Source organism: Camelus dromedarius, chromosome 2 (genome assembly GCF_036321535.1).
Source record: "Camelus dromedarius isolate mCamDro1 chromosome 2, mCamDro1.pat, whole genome shotgun sequence".
Taxonomy (NCBI): Eukaryota; Metazoa; Chordata; class Mammalia; order Artiodactyla; family Camelidae; genus Camelus; species Camelus dromedarius.
In genome coordinates, this window is record NC_087437.1 from 15,280,170 (window position 1) to 15,297,975 (window position 17,806).

The 17,806-nt window shown below is 40.6% G+C and overlaps 1 protein-coding gene across 2 annotated transcripts in view; it reads right to left on the reverse strand.

Moving 5' to 3' along the window:
* RYK (receptor like tyrosine kinase) overlaps positions 1–17,806 on the reverse strand; it is a 95,345-nt gene that overhangs the window by 41,451 nt on the left and 36,088 nt on the right. For both annotated transcript variants that reach the window (XM_031438244.2, XM_064491315.1), the window contains exons 3-6: positions 10,715–10,814; positions 8,436–8,570; positions 5,485–5,538; positions 1,597–1,741 (exon numbers count right to left, since the gene is read on the reverse strand). In XM_031438244.2, the coding sequence (XP_031294104.2) occupies positions 1,597–1,741; positions 5,485–5,538; positions 8,436–8,570; positions 10,715–10,814 (434 nt within the window). The remainder of the gene's footprint in view (positions 1–1,596; positions 1,742–5,484; positions 5,539–8,435; positions 8,571–10,714; positions 10,815–17,806) is intronic.

The window sequence follows — 17,806 nt, forward strand, 5'->3', positions numbered from 1 at the left end:
CCTCACTTCCCCTTCAGCTCTTTCTCTATCAAACCTGGATCTAACTTCAACACCACCATATATACAAAACATACTCGGAAACATGCCACCTGTGTATTTCTCTTCTTGCTCTGACCTCCCTTCTCCTCTTTCCCCACTCAGATAAAGAAAGTGTAACAGTGGGGACAGATAGCACTTAGGGGTGCCCTGTCCCCTTGTGTTTTTGTTTATGTCAAGCGTCTGCTTACCCACTGCATGTCTGACACATGTAGGACTGGGGAGTCTGCAGGAAGACATATGCTCCCTAACCGGAAAAAGCTTACATTCGAGCAGGAGAGATAAGTACACACACACAAAAAAATGATTTTAGAAGGGAAAAGTACAATAACTACTACCAAAAAGAGAGACAGAGAAACAGAGAGGGCGGGAGAGAGAGACAAAGACAGGAGGGAGAAATTGATGGTTGGGAGACTTAGCAAAGATTTCATGAAAGAGATGGCAAGAAGTGGAAATTTGAAGAATGAACAGGGTTTGGACTAGTGGAAATGCAGGGAGCCCTGTGGGCAAAGGAGAGCATGAATAAAAGTCCTAGAAGGCAAAGCGTACGGCAAAAGTTAGGAACAAGTAATCACTTGACTGTAGCATGAAGTAGGGATACGGTAAGAAAAAGAGGCAAGTTCAAAGAGCACAGAAGGCCCATCTCTTCACAAAGGAGGGAGCTTTGAAAGTCAAGTTGTGAAGCTGGAAATGTCCTCTTGTCAGCAACTGGGAATCACTGAGGAGGGAAATGAGAATCACGTACTGGGAAAATGAACCTGTCTTATCACTCCATGTTTACCTCTCACACTATCCTGGCTATAATGTCCTCTGTGTCACTGAGACTCACCCAGGCTGGGACAAGCACGTTTTCTATTCCCTCACTACAATGCACATGTCACAATCATCAAATTTACAAACTTTCATAATTATGGGTTAATGCCAAAGAGTAAACACTTGAAGTCATGAAGTATATCATTTTTTTTTTATTCCCAGCACTTAGCATAATATCTAACCCAGTATATCTCGAAGGCTATACGTTAGAATCATCCAGGAAGCTTTAAGAACAATACTGATATCCAAATGCCACCCAAGACCAATTACTCAGAACCTCTGGAAGATGGAACCCAAACACTGATATATTTTAAAAGCTTACCCAAGACTCTAATGTGCAACCTGATTAAGAACCAATGGTTTAAATCATAGCACTTTCTCAATAAATTTTAATCAACTGGATGGATGCATGCATACATAATGATGGAGGGACAAACCAGGAGGAAGAAACAAGGCTATTTTAAAAAGATACTAAGATTCTAGAACAGAGTGATATCAAAGGGGATGGAAAAAACTGATCTCTACTTCCTCCCCGCTAACTAATATACTATAATTTCTGACTTCACAAATTTAAAAAAATAAAATGAGAGAAACACAAAGACAGTAATTCTTCCTTTGGCTAGGGTTTAACCATCCTCCCTCTCCCCCTGCACCACGGTGCACCAGTGTGCATGGATGTGTGTGGGCTCCCATGTAAATGCAAATAACTACTTTTATTTTTTTCCTTCCCCAAAATATGTACGATACCTGTCATCCAGTTCAATCCTTTTCATACTATGAAGGTGCAAAACAGCTAATATTATTGCTACAAGAAATATTACTGCACAGCACACCCCTACGCTGATATAAAACACACGTGTAGAAGTGGTTGGAGCTGCATGTACAGGATCATCTGAAATAAAAATGAACAGCACAGTAAGCTTTTTAAACGAATATCACCAATTGCTTTGTGATCCAATATACACAATGAGAATTCTGTTCTTTGTAAATAAGGTATTCATTTCATGTCCATTCTTTGATAAGATCAGTTACCAGTAGTAAATTCACACAATTTTAAAAATGTTTTTGTTGTAGTTTAAAAAAAGGTAAGTTTTAAATAGAACTATTGATTAACAAGTAAAACCCACAAGTGGTACGTGTATAATAAACCATGTACAGCAGTGCCGTCCAGCTTAGGGAAACGTTCTACGGTGTGCCGTCCAACACAGTAGCCACTGCCCGGCTGTGCCTCTTAAGCACTTGAAAGTAGCTGGTACAACTGAGAAACCCAAGTTTTAATTTTATGTCATTGTAATTAATTTAAACAGCCACACATGGCTAGCAGTTACCATGCTGGACAGCGAGATCTACAGGTCAGACCCTTTATATTTCCTCAGCATTGACGCCTGGGGTGGAGGGATTAGACAGCTTTGTTGCCAATGACCCCTGACTCACAGGGGAAGGAACGTGCAACAGAGTGACCCACAAGTTACAACAAACACAGTTTTCATCTTTTTCTCTTTTGAGAGTAACAGAAATTATTTTGCGTATCTGTTTTTAAAGATAAAAGCAGAAAAATAAGATTCATGAAGTAGAATAATATTCAGCTTTATATTTTTCAAAAAAGAGAGCCAAACAGAAAGAAAGCCTCAGAAATAGTGAAAATAATTCAGAGACACGTGTACATACACATGGGGCAACTGAGAAAGAGACACAGAGACAAAGATCCATATGAAATGAGCAGGCAAAGTGGAAGACAGAGAAACAAACAGAAGTGGCGTAACTGGAGGTTCAAGTAAGTTTTGATGCGCACTCACATCACAATCCTACTGAGGAATTTGGATTTCATCCTAAATGAGACAGGAAGTCATTGCAAGGTTTCAAACAAAGGAATGACACACACTGTCATTCTTAAAAAAAGAAAAACAAAGATGACTCTGCAAGTTGTGTGAAGGACACTGGGGAGGAGCAAGAGCAGAAGCAAGGAACAAACTGCGCTACTACAGCGCCCGAGAAAGACAGCAGTGGCTTGGACAAAAGTGTTTTGGTGAAGGTGAGAAGTTCATGGATCGGGAAGCAGAGTCAACAGTCTGCTAATGGATTACACTCGGAGTAGAAAGAAAAAGAGGAATCAAAGCTTTGGCTTAAAGAATTAAGTGGATAATGTACATTTACAAAAAAAAAAAAATAGGCAGGCTGGGGAAAGAGAGAATCAAGAGTTCTGTTTTGTCCAGGAGTCCCCAGTACACCTCTAAATGGAGTTGTCAAGTTGACAGAAACACAAGTTTGGAGTTCTGGGGATAGGACAGGAAAAAAGATCAAAGTTAAAGCTTTCAAGAACTTAGAAATAAGACTGCTTTCTAAAATTTAAACTTTGCATCAATAATAAATCAGAACAGATCGATGCAGAGAGACCAAATGGCTTCTAGGGCAGCCGGACTTACTGCAGACTGAATGAAGGCATGACCTTCCTAAGAATGCCATGGGCTGTTCCATCCTGGAGGGAAGGTCCCCAAGGCCGGTGTGGGCAGCACCTATCTAAGCACACTGCAGGGCAGCGGACAGGACAGTGCTCTGCCAGACAGATCCCTCAAATGCACCCTGCCTGATTACCACCAAATTCCAGGCTAGTGGATGCACTGTTCCCAATCCTCACTTTGACATTTCACCCTTCAGGTCTCAGGTGAGATGCCGCTTTCTTCAGGGCACTGTCCCTCACTCCCTCAGAGGGAGATACATGCCCCACACCTCAGGGTTCCCAAGGTACCTTGTGCCTGCCTTATCACGGCCTGCCACTCAGTGCTGTTAGCACTGCCTCCTGCCTTGTCCATCTCCCCTGCTACAGTAGAAGCTCCTGGGGCCTTACAGAGTCTGCTTTGTTCACAGTTTCATCCTCTGCCTCAGTCACACCACCTGGCACATCACAGCCTCTCAGTAAAAGTTGAATGGATAGATACACAGAAACGGAGAGGAGGAGAGAGGGAGCAAGGAAGAGACAGAGATCAAAGATATGCAACACTCTGTTCTCCTGGTGAGGAATAATATCCTACTAGCATTTAAAAAAATGAGTAAAATCACCAGTTTTAAAAGTAAACTGGGGAGCAGTAATATTTATTTTCTTCTCAAAGATAAATCCAAATGAAATACTCCCAAAAAGCAGATAAATCTCACATTATTTTATCTTAAAAAGTGGTCTACTTTGAGATATCCAGATGTTTTGTGCCTCCTGAGGTGAAATAAAATAGAAAGCACATACTACCATCTATGAAGTATTCTTGCCAAAAGAGTTGGTCTTAAATCTAATCAAGTTTGAAATCTACCCACCAGTTTAGGAGAGAGAAAAACATGTTAAATGACACCACAGGATGCAGATGTGGGAAATTCTATGACATAAATGAATTTCTTCAACAAATAAGTGATATTAAAAGGAAGGAAGTGGTTTCTGATTAATATAAAATATATGTCAGCCAAATAAACACAGCTTGTGTAGGCTTCATCTGGATCCTGATTTAGAGAAGAAACTATACTAAGTTTTGAGACTGTAAGGTTCATTTGAACAGGGACTAGCTATCAGAAGAGGTCACGGAGTTACTGTTCATTGTTCATTCTGTTACATGTGATAAATCAAATCCAAGTGAATAGATGTTAGGTGACTGTGAATTTTTTTTAATGGCCTTTTAAAAATAGGTTCACATTGACATATTTAATGGTGAAATGATGTGATGCCTATGGTGCGCTTTAAAATACTCTATTTCTCCACACCCACCCATCCATCTGAAAAAGGACGAGGGAAATAATGGTACAGGATTGGCTGATGGTGACCATTACTGAAGCAGGGTGATGGCCATGTGGGAGTTCATCAGGGCATTCTCTTGACTTCTGCGTACCTGAACCACTCCCATTTTTTTTTTTTTTAGTTTATTTCCACAATGAGAATCAAGTGACCTTTTAAGATACTATTATCAAAACTATCTTGGGGGAAGGGTATAGCTCAGTGGTACAGTGCGTGCTTAGCATACACAAGGTCCTGTGTTCAATCCCTAGTATGTCCACTAAAATAAACAAACAAACAAACCTAGTTGCCTCTGCTCCTCCAAGAGAACAACTATCTCAGGAAGAGTAAGACTTAATGATGTGTCCATGTCAGAAAAGGAAAAAAGAAGTCTGAGTTATACTACCTTATACAACCATTACCAAAAAATAAAAATCTACTTTGATTTTTTAAACATCTGTAGGTTTAAACAACATGGACTATTTAAGCTTGCATTTTCACCTGGATGAAATTAGCTGAGGGTTACATCCAGGCCACAAATTACATTTTCTAACCTTCTACTAAACAGATGAAGATCTTACACATATATCCTGCTCATACTTTAATTATGACCACTCAAAATGGTATAAATTCTTGCTTTTGAAAGTTTTTATATCATTTACAAACAATGTATGAATTTTTTCTTCACAAAATTTTCAATATTTCAATAGTGTCATCTGAATATATCAATCTCCCAAACATCAGTGAAATAAATAGCAAGGCATCATTTAATCTTTTGACGAACTGGAAACCATAAAGCCTCCAAGCTTCATGAAATCATGTTCCTTTTCAATCAACCACTTTTCATCCTTAATGATGGAAAAAGACAATACAGTAGCACTTACAAATAGTTCTGCTAGTGTTTTTGTCCAAGGCTGAAGTTTTTACTTCTTCAAGTTCTGAATTAAAAAGGAGATAAGAGATGCTTTAGAAATTCTTTCTTTTCCATGAAAATCCTTAAATACTATAATTATATTTTCTGAACTTTCTCTAACAGTTTTGTGTTCTAACAGAACACTGCCTGAACTAATTAACAAAGTTATTTGTTGCAAGATAATAAATGCTACATTACTATTCTGATAATCATCACTACACTCATCAATCAATGGTCTATGCCTGTATGAGCCAATGGATGTTACTGACAGATGCTCAATGAAAAAGGGTTTCTATGGTCAAGAAGTCTAGGGAAAGTTACATACTATAACCTCTATGGTGGTTCACAGTGCACATTAGCAGAAGGTAAAGGCTCTAAGGAGTTTTAAGAGTAAGGAAACTTGCCTGATCCAGTAATTTCCATCCTCATATGATAAAGGAAACTTTTCTTGCCAGTAACATCCATTAACATTCAGTAAAGTACAGGTATGTTTGCTGTTGCAGGCAGTTTTCAAAATGTAGTAAGTTGCGAAACCAGATAAATATATTAGGATTCACTTACAAAAGTAAGAGTCACGAACATCAACTAGATGACTAGGGTGGAAAGTATGACCACTAAATAAAAAGGGTGGTACTATATTAAACTGAAGTCTAAAAGAGAATAGAAAATTACATCAACTATTAATTTTCACGCACATATTAAACAAATAGAGAAGGGAGGGGGATCATTCTGAGTATCAGCTGACCATGGCCCTAGTGGATACTAGCGCTGGCGGGCTCCACAGACCCCACTGCTCCCAGCCCTCTTTCTGCCTTTAGCACCAACAGATGAGCAGTGGTGCAGTCACCGTTCACTTCCCTAGGGACCAGGAATCGGGTGTTCGACGCTCCTCGCTGACTGGCTGTGCAAGCTTAGGTGGTCACTCGTGGGCCCAGGCTCTTCATATCAATTATATAATGACTTTGAACTAGAGTCTCTAAAGTTCACTTTGGCTTTAAAATTCCATGAAAGTAGGTACACAACTGGATACACAAGAACTAACAAATGTACCAAAACACCAATGCTAAAAGGGGTTAACTTTTCATTTTAAAAATGTCCACTCTGGATAAAGAAGTTGTGATGTGTGTGTATATATATGTAAAATATATAACGGAACATTATTCAGCCATAAAAAAATAAGGAAATCCTGCCATTTGCAACAACACAGATGGATCCTGAGGGCATTATGTCAAGTGAAGTAAGTCCGACAGAGAAAGACTATGAGATAACTCTATGATCTCACCTATATGTATGTGAAATCTAAGAAATTAAGAATTTTTTAAAAACTCATAGAAAAAGAGATCAGATTTTTTGTTAACAGAGGCAGGGGGTGGGGAGGGAGGAAAAACTGGAGGAAGGTTGTCAAATGTATAAACTTCCAGTTACAAGATAAATAACATATAATGTACAGCATGGTGACTACAACTAACACTATATGTTAATTGTATGATGCATGTGAAAGTTGTTAAAAGAGTAAATCCTAAGAGTTCTCATCACAAAGAAAGTATTTTTTTCCCTCTCTTTTGTTTTCTCTTTCTGTTGTATCCATATGAAATGATGGCCGCTAAGTAATCTTACTGTGGTCATCATTTCACAATGTACGTAAATCAAAACCACTGTGCTGCACACCTTAAACTTACACAGTGATGCATGTCAATTATATCTCAAAAAAACTGGGAAAAATAAATAAAGAGAATAATTGTTTATATTTGTTCTAATTAAAAGATTAAGTTGAAGCTTAAAAAATGCCCATTCTACTGCAGTACAACTTTTTTACTGACATGTATCTGGACATTAGCCATTAAGACACATGTGCTGGCCTCAGGGTTTTTGATAACACACAGAACTAAACTCAACTAGGAAATGTGTTAAGAGACAGTCTGACAATGAAGCAAGAGCATGGGTCTGCATCTCAGCTGTATCACTCAGCTGTCTGGCCTTGGCAAGCTGGTTGGATTCTCTGAGCCTCAGCTTCCTCCTCAGAAAATGGAGCTAATGAGAGAATCTACTGCTTAGGGTTGTAAGGACTAAATGGGTTTAATGTGTGCAAAGCACCTGGAACACAGCAGTCACTCAGAATTTTAGAGGGGTTTTCTTTAGCATTTTTTGGCCTACCTTAGCTACTAACCAACTCTACCTATGTGACCTTGTAAATTCAGGTCACTTTTACCTCTCTGGAACTTAAAGTCAGTGGGTTGGACTAGATAACTTTTAAGAAGAACTTTAAAATTCTTTGATCTATGATCTGGAACTCTTTCATATCCACTGTAATTTTCTGAGTAACAGATTAGTCAAAACAAAAACTACTAACATTTATAAGTACCCATATACGGTATTCTAAGCTTTAGGCTGGCTAGATTCAATTAATCTAAAATCAACCAACTGACCTCTTTAAACAGGTTATTGTGCCATTTTACAGATGAAAACACTGAGATTTAGGTTAAAACACTTGTTCCAATATTCTGTCAACAGCAGAGCTGTAATTCTAATGCAGGTCTTTCTGGCCCCAGGGCAATGCTTCTGCATTACAGTAATTTATAAAGGAAACACAGTTAACACTCTATTACTCAGGGACCCTAACAAAATTACCTGATTTCTTTACCTCTTCAGCCACTTTAGTGCTACTTCACATTCTTAATGGAAAATGTCCTTAGCAATTCTGATCAAAGATTCTGAGAAAGCAGGGACTGAGTGGGACCTGAGTGAGATTCCTGGCAACAAGCTATCTGGTGATTATCTTGCAATTTCATCTGTTCGTGCTCTCTCTTTTCTCATTTGCAACCACAATCAAGCTTTGATCACAAATCTGTAAAGATGACAAAATCTATTTTTGACCTTCTCACATCTATATAAAACACATACTTTGGTAAATAAATTCCTTACTTTTGTAGCACATTTTCCTTCGTTTGAAATTTAGGACTGTAAAGTTTTTTGAAGAATTTACTGTCAAGTTGAGCTGCATTAGTATCATAACCTCAGAATCTACTTTGCCGGTACAGGAAAGCTCGACCCGAAACACTGTTTAAAAAAACAGAAAAGAGAAAAATATTTTAATTTTCTAAAAATCAACATTAATGCCTGTTAAATAATTTAGAATTTATTTTTGTTGCAATGAAACTAAAAATAATACATTTACATAAAATACTAAGGAGAAACTTGCAGAGAACTTATCTACAGACTACACAGCTTTGGACATTAAGTGCATTATAGATACAGAAGTTAGCATTAAAGAACAAACCAAGACAAAGGAAGAGAGTTGTTTTCAACTTCTGCTCATGATTCTTTTTTTCTTTCTTCCTTCCTTCCTTCCTTTCTTTATAAATCTATATTTTAAATTGGGGGAGGGAGTAGGAAAGAAAGCACCCCCTCTACCAGGCCCTACTCAGTGGCAGCTCCTTGTTCCACAGGGTTAAGGAAGACTCTGAGGAAATAAAGGTTGTTTGGAAAACTCCAGGTGTCATTGCTTTGTATGTTGTGATGGGCAGAAGGGATGAAGCGAAGTATGAAGGCCCCTCACACCCTCCGTCCTGCCCCAGGCTAAGTCCTGGAACCCAGGGGTGGAGAAAGCACCTCTTCCACTCCTGCTTCCTTCCCGGGACCGCTGCCGGCCACGCAGCACTAGAGAAGGACAAGCAGGAAGAGCGACGCTCATGCCGATCAGCTGGGCTCGGCTCCCTCGTGATTTTTAACGTATCCCTTTGTCTCCCAAGTCCCCTTATTATAATACAGTAAAGCTACAGAATCCCAAGGTAGGCCCTGCCACCTCACTAGTCACATCAACAATAATAACAACAAACATTACTGGATAACAAGTAAAGACAATTCACCATCAAAATGCAATCATGTATTTATTGCTCTTAATGAAGAGATTAAATAGAAATCTGTAAACAAAACTGATAAATTTTCAACTATGTGTTTAAAAACACTTCTCTAAACAGAAACTGGATTTAATCAGTTATTGTAGCAATGGGATAACATTGCTTTGGTGCACTTAAAAAAGTATCTCTGTTTAAGATTCTTTTTCTACAAATTTAGAATGTATCATTCTACCATCTGTATCAGTGTATGAGCAATGTGCATTTCTGAACTTCTTTACTGGCCCATGTAATAATAAAAATTAACCAGCCTTCCCATGCTTGCCTAAAACTTAGATTAATGTATGTCCCTAATAACAGTGAATAAGACTGCCAGAAAAAGTTCCATAACACTGGGGCTTATACCTTCAAGTTTTTTAAATTTTCATTTGTTTAAAATCTCACACCTCTGGAACTTTTCTCAAAAGGTTGGCTCAAAAGTAGTTAAATTGGTGCAAATATGACAGTTAAATCATTGACTCAGACCTGTCCTGAGTGTCTATCCCACTCCAGATGCTATGTTAGGCACCGAGGGTAGAAAACAGAAAAAGGCAGCTCCTGCCCTCAGAGTGGCCACAAGCTAGTAGGGAGAGACAAAGACAAAGAATTACAAGATAATGTGATAGCTCTAAACAGTGAAATACAACTCCTATGGGGCAGGAAAAACAGAAGAGTTAACAACCGGAGGGAGAGGAGACAGAGAAAGGAGAGTGCAGATTTTGAGGTTTGCAGAATATTTAGTATGAACAGAAACTCACAAGCAGAAAAGATGAGAAGATGGCTCCAAATACAGAGATGAGCATGTGCAAAGGCACGGCTCTCAGAACTGCACGTAGCATGTCACCGCCGGACACTGCGGCAAGTGCAGCGACTAGGCTAGACAGGCAGGCAGGGGTGAGCACAGCACAGGGGCTGGCGAGTCTGGAATGTTGATGGGTTGATGGGGGTGAGGTACGGATGAGCTTTATGTCATGGGGTCAGAAGTGAGTGTTCAATGATCATGGGGGCTGCAGTGGGGAAATTAATGGAAGACAAGTAAGACCAGCCATGGGGACCTAGGAAGGGGCCAGCAATGCATAAAAGGAGATAAAGAGCTGAGGGCGGATAGTTCTGGAGGGGATGAAAAAGAGGGGCTGGTTTAAACAGTACAAGTAATGACTATTTATAAAAACTACTTTTCAAAATACTTACACATCGGATACCTATGTGTGTGTGTAGATACACTACGTATCAGTAGTTAAACTCTTCTTTGAGGGTATGGGGGACATAGATAAAAACAGTATGTTAAATTCTGTCATTGAGACTCACCTGATAAAGTGCGTGGAACTTCCCCCTGAGCAGAAATGTTGACCTGGGGCATGTCCATAGCCACAAAATTGTCTACTTGGAACCCCAGCTTATATTCAACCTATAACATGGAGAAATAAACAAATTGGATCCATGGTAACAGAAAGGGCACTAACAGCTTGATTTCGCTGATTAAGTCATTACCTAATGACTGCGTGAAGCTTTCACATGTACAAATAATCTAGCTATTTTTTTAAAAAGTCAAAATTGTCAGAAACAGTCCTAGGAATGTTCTTTTTTTTTTTGCCCCAACAGCTGAAGGAACCAATCCAGGCAAATTCAATATACACAAAGTAGCCAGAGTGGGAATCCAGCTCTGCTGAGTCTGATTCTAAGACTTCCCCCCCAGACTGTGCTGCCTCTCATATGATCCATTGGATGACTGTTTTGGGGGTGTGTTTGTTTGGTTTTTTCCCTTCCGGTTTTATGGAGATATAATTGGCATACATCCCTGTGTTAAGTTTAAGGTTATAGCAAAATGATGTGACTTACATACATGATGAAATGCTTATCACAGTAAATTTAGTAAGCATCCATTATCTCATATGGATACAAAATTAAAGAAATAGAAAACATTTTTTGTGATGAGAACTCTTAGGATTTACTCTTAACAACCTTCATATGTAACATACAGCAGTGTTAATTATGTTTATCATGTCGTACATTATATCACTAGCACTTATTTATCTTCTAACTGGAACTCTGCAGTGCCTTCTGACTGCCTTCATCCAATGTCCCCCATCCCCACCCCGTCTCTGGTAACCACAAATCTGGTCTCTTTTTCTATGAGTTTGTTTGCATATTTATTTGTTTTTAAAGTATAACTGACCAACAACACTTTGTTAGTTCCTGTTACACACAACACAGTGATTTTCTTCTACACATTTCAAAATGATCACAGTAAGTCTAGTTACAATATGTCACCACAAAGATATTATTTAGTTATTGCCTATACTCCCCACACTGTAAATCTCATACCCTTGACTGCTTTTTTGCAACTGTAAGTTTGTGCCTCTTAATCTCTCCCACCTATTTCTTCCTCCCCCTCACCCCACTAGCCTCTGTTAACGTTTGTTCTCTGTATTTATGACTGTTTCTATTCTGTTGTGTTTGTTCATATGTTCCTCAGAATTTTTAATTGGATAAAAATTCAATCTAGTAAGCCACCCTCTATTTCATGTCCAGAGCAGTACCACCACTCTCCTATAAAATCTACCATCTAGGATTCAGAAATCCTGCTGAGAACTATAAGCCATCGACGGAAAAGCCCTGGAGAGGCAGATAGGTATGAAGAGCCAAGGAGTTAAGGTGTATAATTTACAGACCATGACTAGCCACCAATGTCTTCTGCAGCTGATAAAAGCCAAGCTCTGACTGGTGGATGAAGGTCTGTTCTACAGACCCACTCACCCCACAAGCAGAGTCCAAGGCACAAGTTTCTCATAGAATATCTATCCAAGCCACATTCTCTAGTTCAGCTTTCACCATTAAGAAAGCTTATGTTTGGATGCCCATCTAACCTCTGTATCTATATCTCAATTGATTCAGAATCCAGAAAAGGAAGAGAGGTGACTAGGAAGGCAATCCTGGAACACCTGGCCTACAGAGGTAACTCAGTAGAACCAATCAGCACCAATAAATAAATACAGCTCTGCTGCTAGAGATGTTCATGAAAGAAACAGCTCAAACTACAAAGCAACAGGTGAAATTCAGAACAGCTGCCACCTTCAACACCTTCAACAAGACCTTACGTTGTTACTCTCAGGACATGCTACTCTCTGTCCTGCCCTTGGAGTCTCAGTAAGAATGGTACCCATCTCCCATTCAGAGGTCACAAGGGCAGCTTTGGTGGAGGCTGGGATTGGCAGAAGCCAAAGGGTTGTGGGTTGGGTTAGGAAAAGAGCAGCATGAAAGAGATTTAAGAAACCATTCTTTATGAAACTTAACTAGGAAGAATGGAACCAGGGGGCGGGGGCAGGGGCAGGGTGCAGATTTCAAAGCCTTTCCTTTTTTTTTTCACTAGGAGATACTCAAATGTGTTTATATGCTAATGAATAAAACCAACAAAATGGGATATAACAAAGATGAAAGGAAACAGGAATAGAGTAACCTCCCAGGCTATAAGAGAAAGGATGGACACTCAGGCATCAGCTAGGTCAGAAGATGTTTAACCCATGGATAAGAAGAAGGGCTCAGTACACAGAACATTAACTTCCCCTCTGGATTTTCTTGCAAACTCTACTTTAAAGCCCCTGAACACTGGAAGGGTATGGAAATACTAAACTTCTGCCTGACAGTTAAGACAGGTATACAAACAATTGTTAAAGGCTGTATTGGGTAAGTGCCATGTTCACAGCAAAGGAAATGCTCTTGCTGCTGCACATCAGTGACTGACTTAGTGGTACCTTAGCTACAAGTGTTCACTATCACCTTAGTATGCCGCGATACTGTCACTGCCACCAGGGGGTGCAAGAGAGCTACGGCCCAGCAACTTTGGGCCAAGAACGAGCAGGCTTCCCTGCAGCATTCACTAACATTGAGAATACACTGACTACATCCCTATATCCCTGCTATCTCTTTTAACAGGACAAGAAGGGCAAGTGCATGAAAAAAATTAAGTACAGTCAGCAAAAACTGGACTGGAACCGTGAGACCGAGGGACCATAAGGTAAATTATTAACTTCTCCAAGTTTCAGTTTTTATAGAATGAGGCTACTACAAGTTATGAGGATTAAGTAGGATAATTAATACAACACAGCTGTCAGTCTGGCACAGGTCCCCTGATAAACACAGACCCCAGTGGCATCAGCAGTCATTCCAGAGAAGCCTATGCCCCACTGCACTTCCCCATAAGCACCACCCTACTCCTGACCCCAGAATTCTGACACCAGCCTTCCTGTGTTCTGCTAAGAACAATGCTGCAGCCCTTCTGTTTTACCCCCTTCTTGGGAACCCCAATATTCTAAACAGCCTCCCACACTCTCAGACTCTTCACAAGTGTCTTACCCATCATCTCCTGGCTTTCCAGTCATTCAGTTCCTACAGCCTCCGCCTCTCAGTGCCTAGGCAGTAGGGTCAGCATTCTTGTAGGATCATTACATTAGGTCCTTTCTACACATCCCTTCCTCATGCAAACTCCCCTATACTCTGAAGCTCACAGCTTCTACTCATAATGACTACTTCTCATGCCATCAACATCACTGACACACGGGACTTGCAGAGGCCTTGGTCCTTGGCCCGTTTTGTCTCCTGCCATCTGCCTGGTGGCTTCAATATTAACTATTCGGTATTCCTATGTACTCAAGAATTGTTCCATAACCAAAACAAATGCAAAAACCCCACTCTACCAAAGATCCCATCAGTACCTCTGATCCCTACAAAAACAGTTCTTTGTCTCCAACACTCTGATTCAACCAACATTTATAAGCCCAGTGCTGTGCTCACAGATGGGATGCAACAATCAATAAAGCTATTTCCATCCTCTTCTGGTTGGACCTGGTTTCACTTTCCCACAGCCTGTGCCCCAAAGAAGATTATGTTACTGACACAGTTACATTGTCATCAGGACCCTGACCACCTCCCACTCTACTCCTGCTGCCCAGCACTGCTGGAGGAAATCACATCCCAGAAAGAGAAAGGGATCTTAGACAAGGATGACCCCCAGGCTCAGGGCAGGTCCTTAATCTTGCTCAGCAACCTTTCCTCACCGACGCCTCTGTCCCTCGTCTCCTCACTCCAAATCTCACAGGATCCACCGCTTCACTCCTGCTGTCCTCCCCATTTCCCTACTTTCAGACAATGCCCTTGTCCTCTTTGGCTGGCACACAGGAACCCCTCTTTTGCCTTTTTTCCAGCACCAGGCACATCTGTGAGAGCACTCAACCTCTGCACTCCAGTCCTAAGGAGAGATTTACCCTCCTCTCCAAATGATAAGCCCTTCTCTCCCAGAACACTAGGTTCACGCCCACTTCACCACCAAAAGGGTCTTGCATTATCAACTGATCTCTCTCACTCTCCTGCATCTTCATTCTCTCCTCTCGTATGCCCAATTACCTACCAGACATAGCTACCTAATAATCTTACAATTCTGAAATGTAACAGATTCAAAACCAAACTTACGCTTCCCCTGGAATAAAGACTTTTCTCAGCTACTGCAAGCAGAGGCACAGCTAGCCAGGGACCAGAACTCCTGGGGCAGCAGACAGACAGTGAGCGGCAAACAGGGTCAAAGGCCCCCAGTTGCAGTGCTGAGGGTGGGGGACAAGAATAGCACCCGAGAGTCTCAGTGTGGCAAGAGGAGGGAAGGGCAGGAGGGAGAGAAATGAGCCTGTGAGTGGAGCTGGGTAGAGTTAGGAGAATGGGGAGAGGTGGCAAAGGGGCTGGGTGAGATTTCTGGGGAAGTCCAACACTTTGGCCAACAGCAGCTTGGAAAACTAAGAAGTGTGGAAGCATGATGCCTGTCCTTTGCTCCCGCCCTTTTTGAGGGATTGTCTCAAGATGTAAGGCATTCCCAAGGCAGTTGTCTTCTTCCTCCAGAATCTTTAGAATATAAAATTTTAAATTGCAGTTCCTGGTATTAGAGAAGAAAATGTCAATTATTAAACTCCAATTTTCTCTCCTTTGGCATGTATCAATCTATATGGAATCTCACCTGCCAATGATTCTTTGAAGAAACAGATCTGCTCTAAAGCTAGCATTTATAATCTACTGGAACAAAGGAAATCTGAGCAGCAGTTGTTTATCAGAAAAAAAGAATGAGCCAAAAGACTTGAGAAGAGAAACCAGAGAAAATATAAATATTTGAATAAGCTAAGAAATAAACATTTTTGGTAATCTTTCCTTACTTAGAAGTAAAAGGCAATTGCAAATAGGCAGCTGATGAGTAAAGCCACTTCCTTTTGGAACACAGTACAAGTTTAAAGTGAATACACTTGCCTACAGCCAAATAGCCTTCTAATTTCTCTGAAATTACCAAAAGTGCTGCCTTTCTCATAGAAAACCCACTCTGCAGGGAATACGGCAGGCTGGCCCCAGGGGCTGCTGTAGGAACTCTGGACAAGTTCCCTGCAAACTCTCCAGACAATGATGAAGAATTCCTGAGACCAGAGAACAGCTAGGGGACGGGAGCACGTAGGGAGCATTCTGCTACATTTTGGTGTATTTTTGCCTTTCAGCTATCTAAAATACCGACTGACACTTAACAGATGCAGTTGCATGGTTTTTTCTGGATTCTGGAGAACGCTAAGAAATACAGAAGAAACCAATTATCTGTTAAAACCACCAGCAGTCTTTTGGTATTTCTGGGGAGTGTGTGGTCTTGTGAAAGAGAAGCAATACCAGAGTTCTCATCCCATCTGGAAATCCAATTAACCCACTGTATCACCCACCACTCACTAAGGCAGTGGGACACACATGCCAAGAATAAGACACAGCTCCAGCCTGAGAAGACCATAATCAGTTTGGCAAGACAGAAGAGTCACATGAACACTGGAGAACAAGTACTACAAAAACTTTGATGATGTATTAGAACTAATATATCTACAATGTGAAGTGACATATCAAGGAGCCTAGAAATCTTTGGAAGCAAATATTTCATCTTCTGGCAATTCTTAAAAAGCAAGAACTGTGAAGTGCTACAGCCTGGGAACCACCGCCTGCTCCTGAAAGTCCCTGACTGCATCCCAAAGCCAACACGATCAGGTGAAGAACTCACTGCTGTGTCTCTCCTACCCCTTTGCATGACTTTCCCATTTCAAAAATACATATATACACATACATACACACACACGCACATCTTACCTGTGCACAGACTATCTTTAGAAGGGGAGACCAAAATCAGGTAACAGTGGATGCCCATGGAAGGTGAGCTAGGTGGCAGGACTGCTTGGGGATGGTCAAGGAAGATGTAAGGAATTTATTTTCTACTGTGTACTCTTTACGCCTTTTGAGTTTTTTACCATGTACATATATGGAATACTCAAAAGATTAACTTTTAAAATAAACAAACTTCAGTTAATTATCTGTGCTAAAATCACCAGAGATTATGACCTAAAACTGGAATTAGGAGCTGCTATAGAGGCTGAACCTGGAATTAAATTAACATACACATTTCCTTAGTTTTTTTATCATAAAATGTTTTAAGATATAACATTATTAGCACTTTCCTATAAATTCTTACACCTGCTACAGATGAACTGTGAAATCAGTTTAGCTGCAAGTTCAAACTATGAATTCCATTCATTCTTCCAAACTTACAACTTTATTCAGAGCAAAAAATCTGAAAAATCCCACGTATGCAACTAGTTGTCAACTAGTTTGTCAAGTGCACCCAAACTATGTCTTCACACTTTAAGAAAGAGGAAATCTACCGCTCCTAAAGCAGCACATTCTAACTCTGAAAAGCTCCCCATTTGTTGAACTGTGGCCTGTGGCTTCTCCTCCGTAGTCAGGGAGCTCCTGTAACTCAGCACCAGGCGCCATACCAGGCACAGGGGACACAGAGAAAGACGAACGGAGGTTCCTACCCCTAGAGTGCTCAACATCTTGGAGGGAGACAAAAGAAAATCAACTACTAAAACATTCTTAGAGTATGATGAAGGAAAGAGAAGGTCACTGTGGGTACAGAAAAGGGCACTTGACATAGCCAAAAAAAGAGACGTGACAGCAGGCCCGAGTTTCACGAGATGAACAGGAGTTAATGAGGTAAAGACTGGGAACAGGGCATTTTTAGCAGAGCACACAGCAGCAATGTCCAGAGCAAAGGATATTCAAGACTGCCACTGAGAAAGAAAAAAAAAATAAAGTACTAAACAATTAGCTGTAGGGCAGGTAGAAAAGAAAGGCAGGAATGAAATCACTAAGGCTCCCTAAGAAACTGGAACTTTATTCTGATGACAACCATGAGCCTTTGTTGGGGGACGCAGCAAGAGGTCAGCCCAGAGGCAAGGAGACCAGTTAGAAGACTATTTCCATTTCTAGTTAAGAAACAATGAAAGTCCAAATTACAGATGAGGCACTAGGTCTTGAGAGATGTAGGAGAAGAATTTAAGGTGT